At 41.3% G+C, this 12,453-nt stretch overlaps 1 protein-coding gene across 1 annotated transcript in view; it reads right to left on the bottom strand.

The window, feature by feature from the left end:
• The window catches only part of ppl (periplakin), an 81,999-nt gene extending 78,182 nt beyond the window's left edge, over window positions 1-3,817 (bottom strand). Inside the window, exon 1 of the mRNA XM_073060365.1 lies at window positions 3,603-3,817. Coding sequence (XP_072916466.1) covers window positions 3,603-3,643 — 41 coding nt within the window. The 5' untranslated portion in view covers window positions 3,644-3,817. The remainder of the gene's footprint in view (window positions 1-3,602) is intronic.
• Between the last annotated feature and the right edge of the window lie 8,636 nt (window positions 3,818-12,453).

Genomic DNA, 12,453 nt, shown 5'->3' with positions numbered 1-12,453 from the left:
GTCAAAACAGAATTTAATCCTCAAAACACCATTAAAAATTCTGTAAGTGCAACAGAATTTGTCCAGTCCCATTGGTCCCTGACATGACATTTTTGAATAATTGAAAAGGTTACCGTGCTACCAATTGACTGATTCTGCGTTTATACATATTGTACAGTTTAGAATTAATAGCTTCTCTTAATAACCAAATCAATAATTTTGATGACCCATTCACCAAAAATTGATCTCTTTTTGCTCCTTTACTCCAAGCTCCTTACCCTGATGTATGTGCACCACGTTCTAATGTTTTATGTGAACTTGATTAACACTGAATTGTTGTGAATTCCACCTGTATCGCAGCCTTGAGATTTTCTAGGTCCTTTAGAACCATGGACCTCCATCATGGACTGTCCCAAGCCTGGCTACAAAAGGAGGAGACCCAGGCCCTGAAAACCCAGCGTTACGAAAACACCGACAGAAGCTCAAAGACCTCATTCCTGGGAGAGGAAGAACACACCAAGAACACGGGCCACACCTGGGGACAACTGACCCCAGTGAGCTGCTGCCCCAGCAGGGGTGATAAATTGGAATCACGGCACACATGGCAATGTGCTTGGCTTTTCCCCAAGCTTAGTGCCTTTCCCAAACCTGGATCCCGTAGGCAATATTCTATCCCTCCAAGTCCTTTTTAAAGATGGCAAGGAAAAATTGTGCTGGTGAGTGATATCCAGACTGCAAAAGATCAACGTGCTTCATCCTTTCAGCAGAATATTTTGTCATTCCTCTCATGGTTAATGAATCAGACAATGATATAATAAATTGTCAAATCCATCCTGAAATCCGAATGGCTAAGATTCATTTTTGCCTATTAGTCGTGTAACGTTCTCAAGAAAATTCAGTATAACCTCAAAATAGTTTATCTTCTAAAGTCTAATGTTCATTGCTCTATCTTTCACCATTGATAACAGCTTGCATTTATTTAACACACTCAACATAGCAACTTGTCTCAAGGTGCTTAAGTTCAAGTAGCCTTCAGCATTGATAGAAATCCATAAGACTAGGAGACTATAAGACACTGGAGCAGAATTAGTTCACTTGGTCCATTGACTCCACTGTCTCATCATGGCTGATTTATTTTCCCTCTCAACCCCATTCTCCTGCCTTTTCCCCGTAACCTTTGACACCCTTACTAATCAATAGCCTATCAACATCTGCTTTAAATATATCCAATGACTTGGCCTCCACAGCTATCTGTGGCAATGAATTCCACAGATTCACCACCCTCTGGCTAATGAAATTTCCTTCTAAAATCCATTCTAAAGGGGTGTCCTTCTATTCTGTGGCTGAGCCCTCTGGTCCCTCACTGTAGGAAACATCCTCTCAACGTCCACTCTATCACGGCCTTTCAATAGACTTCCTAAGAAATTAACTTAGCAAGTTATTGAGCTGCTGAAACCTCATGCAGAAGGGGACAAAATCTTCCATATGTGCAATTGTTGTGCTGTTCTATGGGATATACCTAGAACTACGCACCACATAAAAGTAGTTTAGATCATAAGTCAACAAATATTTTTGCTTTCAACAATACAGAAATGGGTCCTCCCAGTTAGAGCAACACAATTTCCATTAATAATGAAAATAAAAACAAAGAATGCTGGAAGTAGTCCGTGTTTGTGGCATTTAGAGAGAATTCATCATATAATTCCCAATTAACAACTGAGGTGCATCAAAACAACTGAAGGCCCTTCTCCAAAGTTTCACAAATAAAGAACTTATTAGGGCGGGGGGGGGGGGGGGTCAAAAGCTTTGTCAAAGAGACACCTCTAAGAAACACTTGAAGAAAAGGGAGGCAGAAGCATTGGGGGGGGGGGGATTTCCAGAGTTTGGGGTCTTAGCAGCTGAAGGCATAACTGCCAAAGGTAGAAACAATTACATTTACAGATGAACAAAGAAGCTGGAACTGGAAAAACAACAAAGAACTTATTCATTGAAAGGATCCACCCAGGCATTAACTATATACCTTTCTGATAAAAACAGACATGCAGCATACACAATATACTGGAGGAACTCAGGTCAGAAACCATCTATGGAGAGGAATTAAGAGTGTTCGTTTTGGGCAGTGACCCTTCATCAGGACTTGAAAGGAAGGTGGAAGAAACCAGAATAAGAAGGTTGGGTGGGGGTCACCTGGCTTTACCTACCACCTTCCATCTGGTATTCCTTCCAATCACCCCCCCCCCCCAAATTTCTTTTCCAGTCCTGATGAAGGGTCTTGGCCTGAAACCAACTCTTTATTTCTCTCTATAGATGCTGCCTGACCTGCTGAGTTCCTGGAGCACTTTGTGTGTGTTCACCTGGACTTCCAGCATCTGCAGGATCCCCTGTGTTTACCAACAGACGTGGAACGCAGGTAGCACATTTTGTTTTAAATTACCAATGTACATTGTTCCTGCCCCTTTTCCCAAAAGCACAAACTAGACCAGCTCCTTATCTCAAGGAGGAACCCATCTGACAAGTGCACTTTAACTGTTTGCCCACGGAATATATATATATATATTTTTTTTAAGGGTCAAACTTCCTGGTTTATGGACTCTGAATGCAATGTATTCTGACCAACAACATAGCAATGGTGATGGTGGTTCTCAAATCCAGGTCACACCTGTAGTAGGTGGGGTCAAAAACAATTCCTATCGGAATTTATATTTGGTTGTAAACATACCGGTCTCATTGGTTTCATTGGAATGAGATTCAGTGAGTGTGACATTAAATCCAATTACTCATCTGGCAGCAGAGAGCGAGCTCCGAAGGTGGAGTTTGATTCAAGAAATCAAATTTCCATACTACGTTTATTTAGCTAATCGTTTGGTGTGGTGCAGCTTCGAACAGTGAACCCCACCCACTACGAAGTTTTAGGAGTTTGACAGCTCAGGCGAATCTATCTACCTGGAAAAACACGATACTAGTCACTAGGCAATCCTGGGTCAATCCACGTCCAGTAACTGGACAGCGGAGCAACAGTTTCTGTGGCCTCCTTCAAGTGCGGGGATTGACGGATAACAATTAACTCGGGGCTAAGGGTAATTACAGTTCAGTCGGTGTTTTTTTAAATCTGAGACACACAGCCTTGAATGCACCCATAAATTAGGCTTCATAAAAAAAGTTTTCAACGTGGCCGCACCCTTTGGAGTTTAAAGGATGCTTGAAACCCACATTCAATCAGGCAACTTCCATGCAGAACAAACGTGATTTATGCAATTTGAAATAAGAGTGAATATTAGTGGAAACATTAATTAATCCAATTGAAGACGGTCTTAGTCGTACTGAGAAATTTGGAACCTCAGATGGGAATTCATTAGTTCAGTAGTCTGATCAATAACCAGCATTTACACAGGGTTGCAACAGTGAACGATCGATAAGTGGGATATTATACTAATTCGAGACTTTTATATCCAACATCTGCTTACTGGTCCGCAGGGGTCGGTCTTAAAGGAAAACAGACGTAGAACTAAAAAACATTATTGAAAACTTTTGAAAATTTATAAACTACAACAGTATATAAAATATGGTATGCGCTGAATATAGCAATAACTAAAATGCATTTGTGCAAATAGTGAATTACTTACTTGGTGGGCGTTGTTATGTTTCTAGATTTCTTTTTAAACATCTTGCCTTTTCCAAAGATAAGCTGATTTCACGACGTTAAATTCTAATCCTCCACGATCTCGGGATGGTTGTTTTTGAAAACTATCCGGAGCTGCTCAAGACAGCGCGCCCGTCCCTGTTCGGAGCACCAAAAGAAGTGCGCCAGGTGAGCGATCCGCGATCTCACCTGTCCAATCGACCTCCGCCTCCCCAAACCTGACCAGCGAGTGATTGACAAGGCTTGCAGCCCCGGGCCCGCCCATCATGCCGACCAGCCCTTCATCTCATTGGCGCGCCGTGCACTAGACTTTATTCCAATTGGTTGCCTCTCTACTTGCTTCCATTGTTGCACGGCAACCTGCCTTGATTGACAGTCAGCGATCCCGCCTTTTAATAGGAGAGTAGGTCTTCATTCCACAGGTAAAATTAACTCCAGTCTGAAGCGTTTATTTGTTGACTCATTTGAAACGAAGAAAGTCAATTTCCAAACATTTTACGGAAGTTCAATTGCAGTGTGTCCTATAAGTCTATGAAACCCTTTAGTCCAATAAAGTGGATACCTATATGACGCCTTAGTAACCCAAATCTCTCCTGACGCTTCACTCAATAACTTAGTGAAGTGATCACAGTGGTATGAAGGCTGAAGCCATTCTGGAACATTTCATAATAAAGCAAACTATCAGAAAATTCGAAATTCTATAAATAACACCAAAGGCTTTTGACTTCCATGTAAACAAGTAAAATCTCACTTGATACCGTGATAAACTTCCAATCTCATAGTGCCACCGATACTTCTTCCTCCAGGACTAATCCACTGCCATTCCTGCTTCAGGCAGTCTGCACTGAAGCACTTATCCATGCTTCTGTCAGTACAACTGCAGACCATAAACAGCAGGTGATGATTACCACATTATCTTTCCACTCATCAAAGCCCTGGTCCCCACCCTCCCTTTAAACATACTGTGCTTGGGTCATCAAACGATGTATTATAATGCATTATTCAGGACCATCTTCTTCCCTTCTGTCATGAGATTTCTGAACACTCTGTGAACCCAGGAACACCACCTCATTATTCCCTCTATTTTCCACTGTTTATTTATTTTGTAATTTATAGCGAGATTCTGCCGGTGCTGGAAATACAACATGCTGGAGGAACTCAGCAGGTCAGGCAGCATCTATGGAGGTGAACAGACAGGAGACATTTCAGGCCACGACCGTTCAGCTGGATAAGAAAGGGACAGGGGAAAAGCCAGTGTAAGAAGGTAGGGGGAGGGGAAGGAGGTCAAATAAGGTTGTGATTATAAACCTGATTCTGATTCTGACTACAGTGTAACATCAAAAAAGGTTGAATTAAATATAGATTGAGATATTAATAATAACATTTGATAGTTGAGAAAAACTGCCAGTCTGATTACACCAGCCCCCAACTGTACCAGACTGAAGAAATTTTACTGTTTACCAATACAATTATGGTTGTCTTGCATTTTCGCTTTTTGTAAACTTGAGCACATCTAAAATTCCCTCAACACCATATCTCTCAGTATTCCTGTGCCCTTTGTCCCACCTTATGAATTTCTTCCTCCATGGATCCTACTAATGTAGCCATGCCTTCGGCCATTTTGACCTACAGCACAGAATTGCAATCCTTTTGCTCCATTTAATGTCCTTAAAATCCTGTGCTTTGCCTCAGCTTTTAGCCAATCCTTCCAAAATATCACCTTTGGCATGGTCCAGTTAATGATAAAAGATCCATGCATTGTTTTGGAATGTATTTTTATATTAAAAATCCTGCACATTCTTTGTCACTTCTAGGTTAGACATGAGTCCTGTGGTGGATGGTCTATTTTAACAATGGTCATGGCTGGGACGGAGGAAGTTCATAGAAGTACATCATAGATGCAACACATTAAGTATGATTCAGTAAGTTTAAATCCTTTCCCATAGAATTGAATTGAATTGACTTTACTTTATACCTCCTTAATCGCAGGACTCTGCAGAGAGTGGTGCGGACAGCCCAGCATATCTGTAGTTGTGAACTTCCCATGATTCAGGACTTTTACAAAGACAGGTGTGTAAAAAGGGCCCAAAGGATCATCAGGGAGCCGAGTCTTCCCAACCACAATCTACTCCAGCTGCTACCTTCCGGTAAAGGTACCGCAACATAAAAGCCAGGACCAACAGACTCCGGGACAGCTTCTTCCACCAGGCCAACAGACTGATGAGCTCACACTGATCTGAGTGTATTCTATGTTACATTGACTGTTCTATTTATTATAAATTATTATAAAATTCTATGATAGCACATTGCACATTTAGGCAGAGACATAACATAAAGATTTTTACTCCTCATGTATGCGAAGGATGTAAGAAATAAAGTCAATTCAATTGATTCAAAAGAGTAGAAATAGCCAATGCAGAATTAAGTAACATGAGATGTATTGATAACAAAAATAATGTGTATTTCTTTATAAACAGTGTATTTCATAGTTTTAGAATTTTTTAAATGCTTTATAGCCATTTGGAAGTATACTCTTGCTTTGTTAGGTAAATGAGGCAACCATTTTCTTTCCAGAAGGTCCTAGAAACAACAAATGAGTTAAGAGAAAAATGAATATGTTTTTGTTGTCAGTTTATGGATAATATCAAACTCTTTCATGATTCCCTCTGAAGAAACTCTCTCCAAACTTACTTTTCCATGGACCTTTCAATTTCCATTTGCCTCATCTTTGGGTCTTCAACCTTGGGACGTTTCCTAAAATAACAATTTATTAGTGTTGTAGATGCTGTTCATATGTAGCTGCAAATGCAGATCCAACAGTAAAATGTTTGTCTGCAGTATAAGCAACAGCTTGAATTGTTTGTATTTAATTTAATTCAATATTTATCTATATCTCTTATTGTAATTTATAGTATTTTTATCTATTACACTGTTATCTACTGCTGCAAAACAACAACTAACTTCACAACGTATTTCAGTAATATTAAACCTGATTCTGATATTGATGACAATATTGGAAAGAAGTGTAGAGATGGAAGATTTGCTGAACAGCACAAAATCTGCACTCTTTTGTGCCTTCACTACAAAATGTCTGTGTAATCTAGCTTCATGTAAAATCTGCTTCTTCATTTCACGTTATAGAGTTGTGTGCTTACTGAAATATCCCTGTAAAAGAAGGGATCAATATAGTATGTGCGAAGTCTAGCTTTTGAGGTCATTTTTTTAATATATTCAAATAAATGGTAAGCAGGTTATATGGTGTCAACTTCCTGGAGTTCCTGTTACCATTTATAGGACTGGTTTTGCTACGTCCATTCTACTAGCTGCTGGTTAATATGATACATTGATTATTGATACATAGAAATTTGGCCAGTTTACATGAAGGTGTTGGGATTGTCTCAGGTGTTCACTATTCTTGATAAAACAGTCCATTCTTCTAGGTGTCGAGAAGTTGCAGCCAATTTGCACCAATCAGACCCTCAGTATGACAGTAAAGTTTTATTCTCTCTAGTGAGCAAATCACTTGCCCTTTTCCTTTCATTCCTTTTGATTACTTGCCTCCATCATCTTTCCAGGTCATGCCATGAAGAGACAGGGCCAGCTGGAACTGAACAGGGCTCCACTGTGCTCAAAGTACCAATGAACTCGAGGAACGGTGGGAGTGAGGTGACTGTGAAGTTCAGTGACTTCCATCACCTTCCATCACGTCTGATGTGGTGAAGTCATCTCTGACAGCCTTTACAGAGTGATACACAAAACTATGTGTAACTTCCAACATAATGGGTAAATGGGACATAATCTTTCCCTACAGCAGTTGGTCACAGCTTAACTTGTTATGAATAAGATAGCCTTCCAAAATACTGGACTGGATATTAAAGGACTGAAAAGGAAGGAGGCAGAACCTAAAATAAGAAGATAGGAGTCCTGTTGAAATGTTGATTCTTTATTGCTCTCCATAGATGCTGCCTGGCCTGCTGAGTTGCTGCAGCATTTTGTGTGTGTTACTCTGGATTTCCAGCATCTGTGAAATCTCTAGTGTTTATAAGAGCTTGGGGGAAGGGGAAGGAATACAAGCAAGCAGTGATAATGTTTTTATTTCATGATTTAGCATTGGTACTTTGGCATGTGGCCAAGTGGTTAAGGCATTGGTCTAGTGATCTGAAGGTCACTAGTTCGAGCCTCAGCTAAGGCAGCGTGTTGTGTCCTTGAGCAGGGCACTTAACCACACATTGCTCTGCGACGACACTGGTGCCAAGCTGAATTGGCCCTTCAGTTAACAACTTTGGTGGCGTGGAGAGGGGAGACTTGCTGATCTCCCATACAATCCCGCCCAGGCCTGCGCCCTGGAAACTTTCTAAGGCGCAAATCCATGGTCTCTTGAGACTGACGGATGCCTATATCATGGAAGTCTTCTGCCCCTTCTCTAGATTTCTGCAACTTGTTTCACTTCCAATTTTTCTTCGTCTTTTCTCAGCCTATTCCAGCACTCAACAAGATCAAGCTTGAACTGTGTTGCCACTCCTCCCGTTGCAGTGTATTTCTGTAATAAAAGCTGTCAATCAAAGAATTAGAATTACCAATTGACCGAACATCATTGGGGAAGAGTCTTAAATTCCACATTTGTGTGCAATGATGTTTCCTAACTTTACTCCTCACGGTTCTGGCTTTAATTCTTGTGCTTTGTTCCCAAGTCCAGGAGTCTCCAAACCTACAAAATAGTTTCTCTCCAAATTCTCTGAGTTCCCCGTGATTAAAGTTGATAACCTCAATCAAGTCAACCACTGAGTATCTAAATTTCAGGAAATCATCTCCTTCAAATTAGACTCCCTTCAGGTCTGATCCTTCACACAGTGTGATACCTAGAGATGCACACAGTGATCTGGGTACAGTCAAATCTATCAGATACCTATTGAATATTGAAAGGTCTGGAAAGAGAATACTGTAGGTGGAGTGAATGTTTCCTACAGTAGGGGAATCTAGGAGCAGAGGGCACAGCTTCAAATTACGTTTATTTAGAACAGAGATGGAAAGGAAATTTCTTTAACTAGAGGGTGGTGAATCTGTGGAATTCATTGCTGCAGACACCTGTGGAGGCCAAGCCTTTGGGTATATTTAAAGCAGAGGCTGATAGGTTCTTAATTAGTAAGGACATCAAAGGTTATGGGGAAAAGGCAGGAGAATGGGGTTGAGAGGGATAATAAACCAGCCATGATGGAATGATGGAGCAGACTTGATGGGCTGAATGGCCTAATTCTGCTCCTATGTCTTAAACTTTAAAACTCTACTTAACTGTAGCGTAACTCCTGGGTAATTATATTCCAGTCCATACTCTATGGTCCATCATTACATCACCTTAACCTTACTGAATATTTTCTACACCTGTTCATGACACATTAATAATTTATGTTCACAGGCCCCACATCTCTTTCCGTTATCACTGATGCTAAATTTCTATTATTTACCAAGTGCTTGGCTCTAATCTCTTGGAGCCAGAGTGATTACCTCACAGTTTCCTACACTGAGATCCATTTTCCTACTCAGTTCATAGATGAGTATGTTTTTGTATCTTAGTGCTGTCCTCTAAGCTGTATACGTTGCTGTCTCTCTTCGTCCTATCATCAAATTCACTCACCTATGATGCCAGTTACATTTCGGCTCCTGAATCGTTCTCACTGAGTGTTACTCTTTGACATTTAGTTTCAGACAGTTGTTATTCTGATTTTGACTTGCAGATGTGATATGGCCATCCCCAGGTAGTCCATATTTGCATTCAGATCTTACATGACATTGCCCTATAATTATATCTAATTCGACTGACACCAAATTCTACACAGTTATACGCATCCGGTGCACTTATCTTCACATGAACTCACCAGTGAAGCAGTTGATGGAATTCTGGATGTCGGGGCAACTGGAGCAAGGCAAGGTCAGAACCAAATCACAGTCAATAAACCGAACAGAAATCTGCCTTGCTGACATCCCTGGGCAGCTTCATCAAGCTAATCAAATCAGAATTGCCTTATCTCATGGAACTAGATCAGCTCCTGGATGACAAACGTCTCTGTTTCATGTCCGTCTTTGGAAAAAGAAAAGGAAGCTGCATGAGTACTTTAAAAAAAGCTGGCCATAAGAAATAAAACCTGGTCAATTTACCTCTTATGCCTGCTCCGTCATTCAACTAAATCGTCACTGACCTTTTTCCTCAGTGTCACTTCCCTTCACCAACTCCTTATCCCTTGATTCCACTTGTATCCAAATATCTAACAATCTCTGCCTTGAATATGAGACCATACGACCATAAGACATAGGAGCAGAATTAGTCCATTTGGCCCATTGAGTCTGCTCCACCATTCCATCATGGCTAATTTATTGTCCTTCTCAACCCCATTCTCTTGCCTTCCCTCATGATTTGACACCCTTATTAATCAAGAACCTATCAACCTCCGCTTTAAATACACCCAATAGCTTGGTCTCCATTTGCCATTTATGGTAATGAATTCCACAGATTCCTCTATCTTAAGAAATTCCTCCTCATCTCTGTTCTAAAGAGACAACCTCCTATTCATGGGCTTGTGTCCTCTGGTCCTAGACTCCCCCACTATAGGAAACAGCACTCCACATCCACCTTTGAACATTTGAGAGGTTTCAATGAGATTCCTTCCTCCCCCCCACCCCCACCGACTGTTCATCTAAACCTGATAAGTTAACTCTTTTATTCTCACAAATCTCCTTTGGACCCTCTCCAATACCTGCACATGCTTCCTTAGATAAGGGGCCCAAAACCGCTCACAACATACTCAGTGACTGAGCCTCCAAATATCCCACTGCCCTGTGGATGATGAAGATCCTTCTCTGTACTGAATGGCTGACCCCACATTTTGAGACTGTGACCATACGGAGGTATAGAAGCCTACAGCTATGAACTGGGATAGAAGTAGTAGGTTCACCTTAAACTGGAGAGGTTACATTCTTGATGAGCAACAGTGGAATCTTGAATACTATTTGCTTGAAAGGGCGTAGCAGAGTCAGGGAAGTCATTCCTAAAGTACCATGCATAGCAATAAATACAATAGATATGAATATTTTTGTGGTATTAGGCTCAACACCCTTCAGCTGACACCAAAACCTCTCATCTGGTCATCTTATGGGTCTTATTGCAGCGTGCAATCTCTTCTAATACAAACATATTATTACAATATTTTCTTTTGATCCCCAAAATGTTATTCTACTCAATTGGAAGTATATGAATCATTATATGAAGACCTTTTCTATGAATTATTGTCCTTTGCTTTATAGATTGAGAGCTTGCACAGGAGCCCATCTCTTTGACCTTATACGGATAGCCACTATATAAAAATAGAGGGCTATGGGTAAACCTAGGTAAGTTCTAAGGGAAGGACATGTGCGGCACAGCTTTGTGGGCCGAAGGGCCTGTGCTGTGCTGTAGGCTTTCGATGTTTCTGTATACCCTCACTGGCTATCATTTGCATGTTCCACACCAACTGAGAAGTCTCCAGCCATTACCACTGTTTGGTCAGATCAGGCTTCTGATAGCAACTGCCCTCACCTGCGCCTGTACGGCAGCAGCACCCGCCGTGGGGTGCAGTGGTAGTGTCGCCATGAGCTCGATGCTATTACAGCTCGGGGCATCAGAGTTCAGAGTTCAATTCTCTTCCCACGTTGGGAACCACTGCTGTAAGGGATGTGTACATTCCTCCCTGTGAACATGTGAATTTCCTCTGTGTGCTCGGGTCTCCTCCCACTGTCCAAAGACCTATCAGTTAGTAGGTTAATTAATCATTGTAAACTGTCCTGTGATTAGGCTGGGATTAAATAGGTGGGTTGCTGGGCGGTGTGGTACATTGGGCTGAAATAGTAGCGAATTAACTATTCGCTGTTGTAAATACACTAGTATATGTAGGTGCCTATTAGCCTTTGACTCTATAAGTTTGGGTAAATACCTGAATGGATGGGGTATAGAGAGCTATGGTAGTTGAAGGTTGATTGGACAAGGCTGAATAATAGTTCAGCACAGACTAGATGGGCCAAAGGGCCTGTGTCTGTGTGTTAGTGCTCTATGATTCTAACCTATAACCAACAAGTCTGTTGAAACTAGAACACACAGGGAGGATGTGCAAACTCCACACAGAGTAAAGATCAAACCTTCTAAGGAAACAACATGCAGTGTTTATGTAAGAAGGCAGACGTTAAAGGACTCTTTTTATTGTTCCAAGACGAGAGTCTTGAGAGCATTTATGGAGTTGGGCACATTTGCAAGAGTGTGGATCACTTCTGTGCTCACCTCCCTACTGCTGGTAGGTTAGTGCAGTAAAGAGCTACAGTGCCATAGCGGATGGTGTTGCTGTCGCATGGTTCCAGAGAGCTGGGTTTAACCCCTGGCCCTGCAGCTGTCGTTGTGGAGTCTGCACGTTCTCCCTGTGGCCACGTGGTTTCTCCTGTGTGCAGCAGTTTCTTTTCACATGCCAAAGATTTACCAGCTGCTGGGTTAAGTGGTTATCCTAAACACCTTTAACGTAGGAAGGCAGGAAGAGAATCGGGAGCTGGGGTGGGGTGCAGCAGTGATAGGGATACGAAAGGAAAATAGGCTTCATGTAGATACTACTGCATGGCAGTATGGGTATAGGCCCAGTGGACTGAAAGTTTTGTTTCTGTGCTGTGTAATTCTACGGCTTTATCACTCTATGACCACTTGAGAAAAATAAAGAATTTCCCACCTATACTTTCTTCTGGTAATATGTTAAATAAAATCATTAGAACTCAAAAACAGTAACAAATATTCCTCTGTCTAAAACACCACTGACCTTTAATATTAG

This window comes from Hemitrygon akajei, chromosome 11 (genome assembly GCF_048418815.1).
Source record: "Hemitrygon akajei chromosome 11, sHemAka1.3, whole genome shotgun sequence".
Taxonomy (NCBI): Eukaryota; Metazoa; Chordata; class Chondrichthyes; order Myliobatiformes; family Dasyatidae; genus Hemitrygon; species Hemitrygon akajei.
The sequence above is the reverse complement of the archived record's forward strand: the minus strand, read 5'-3'. Positions and strand labels throughout refer to the sequence as shown.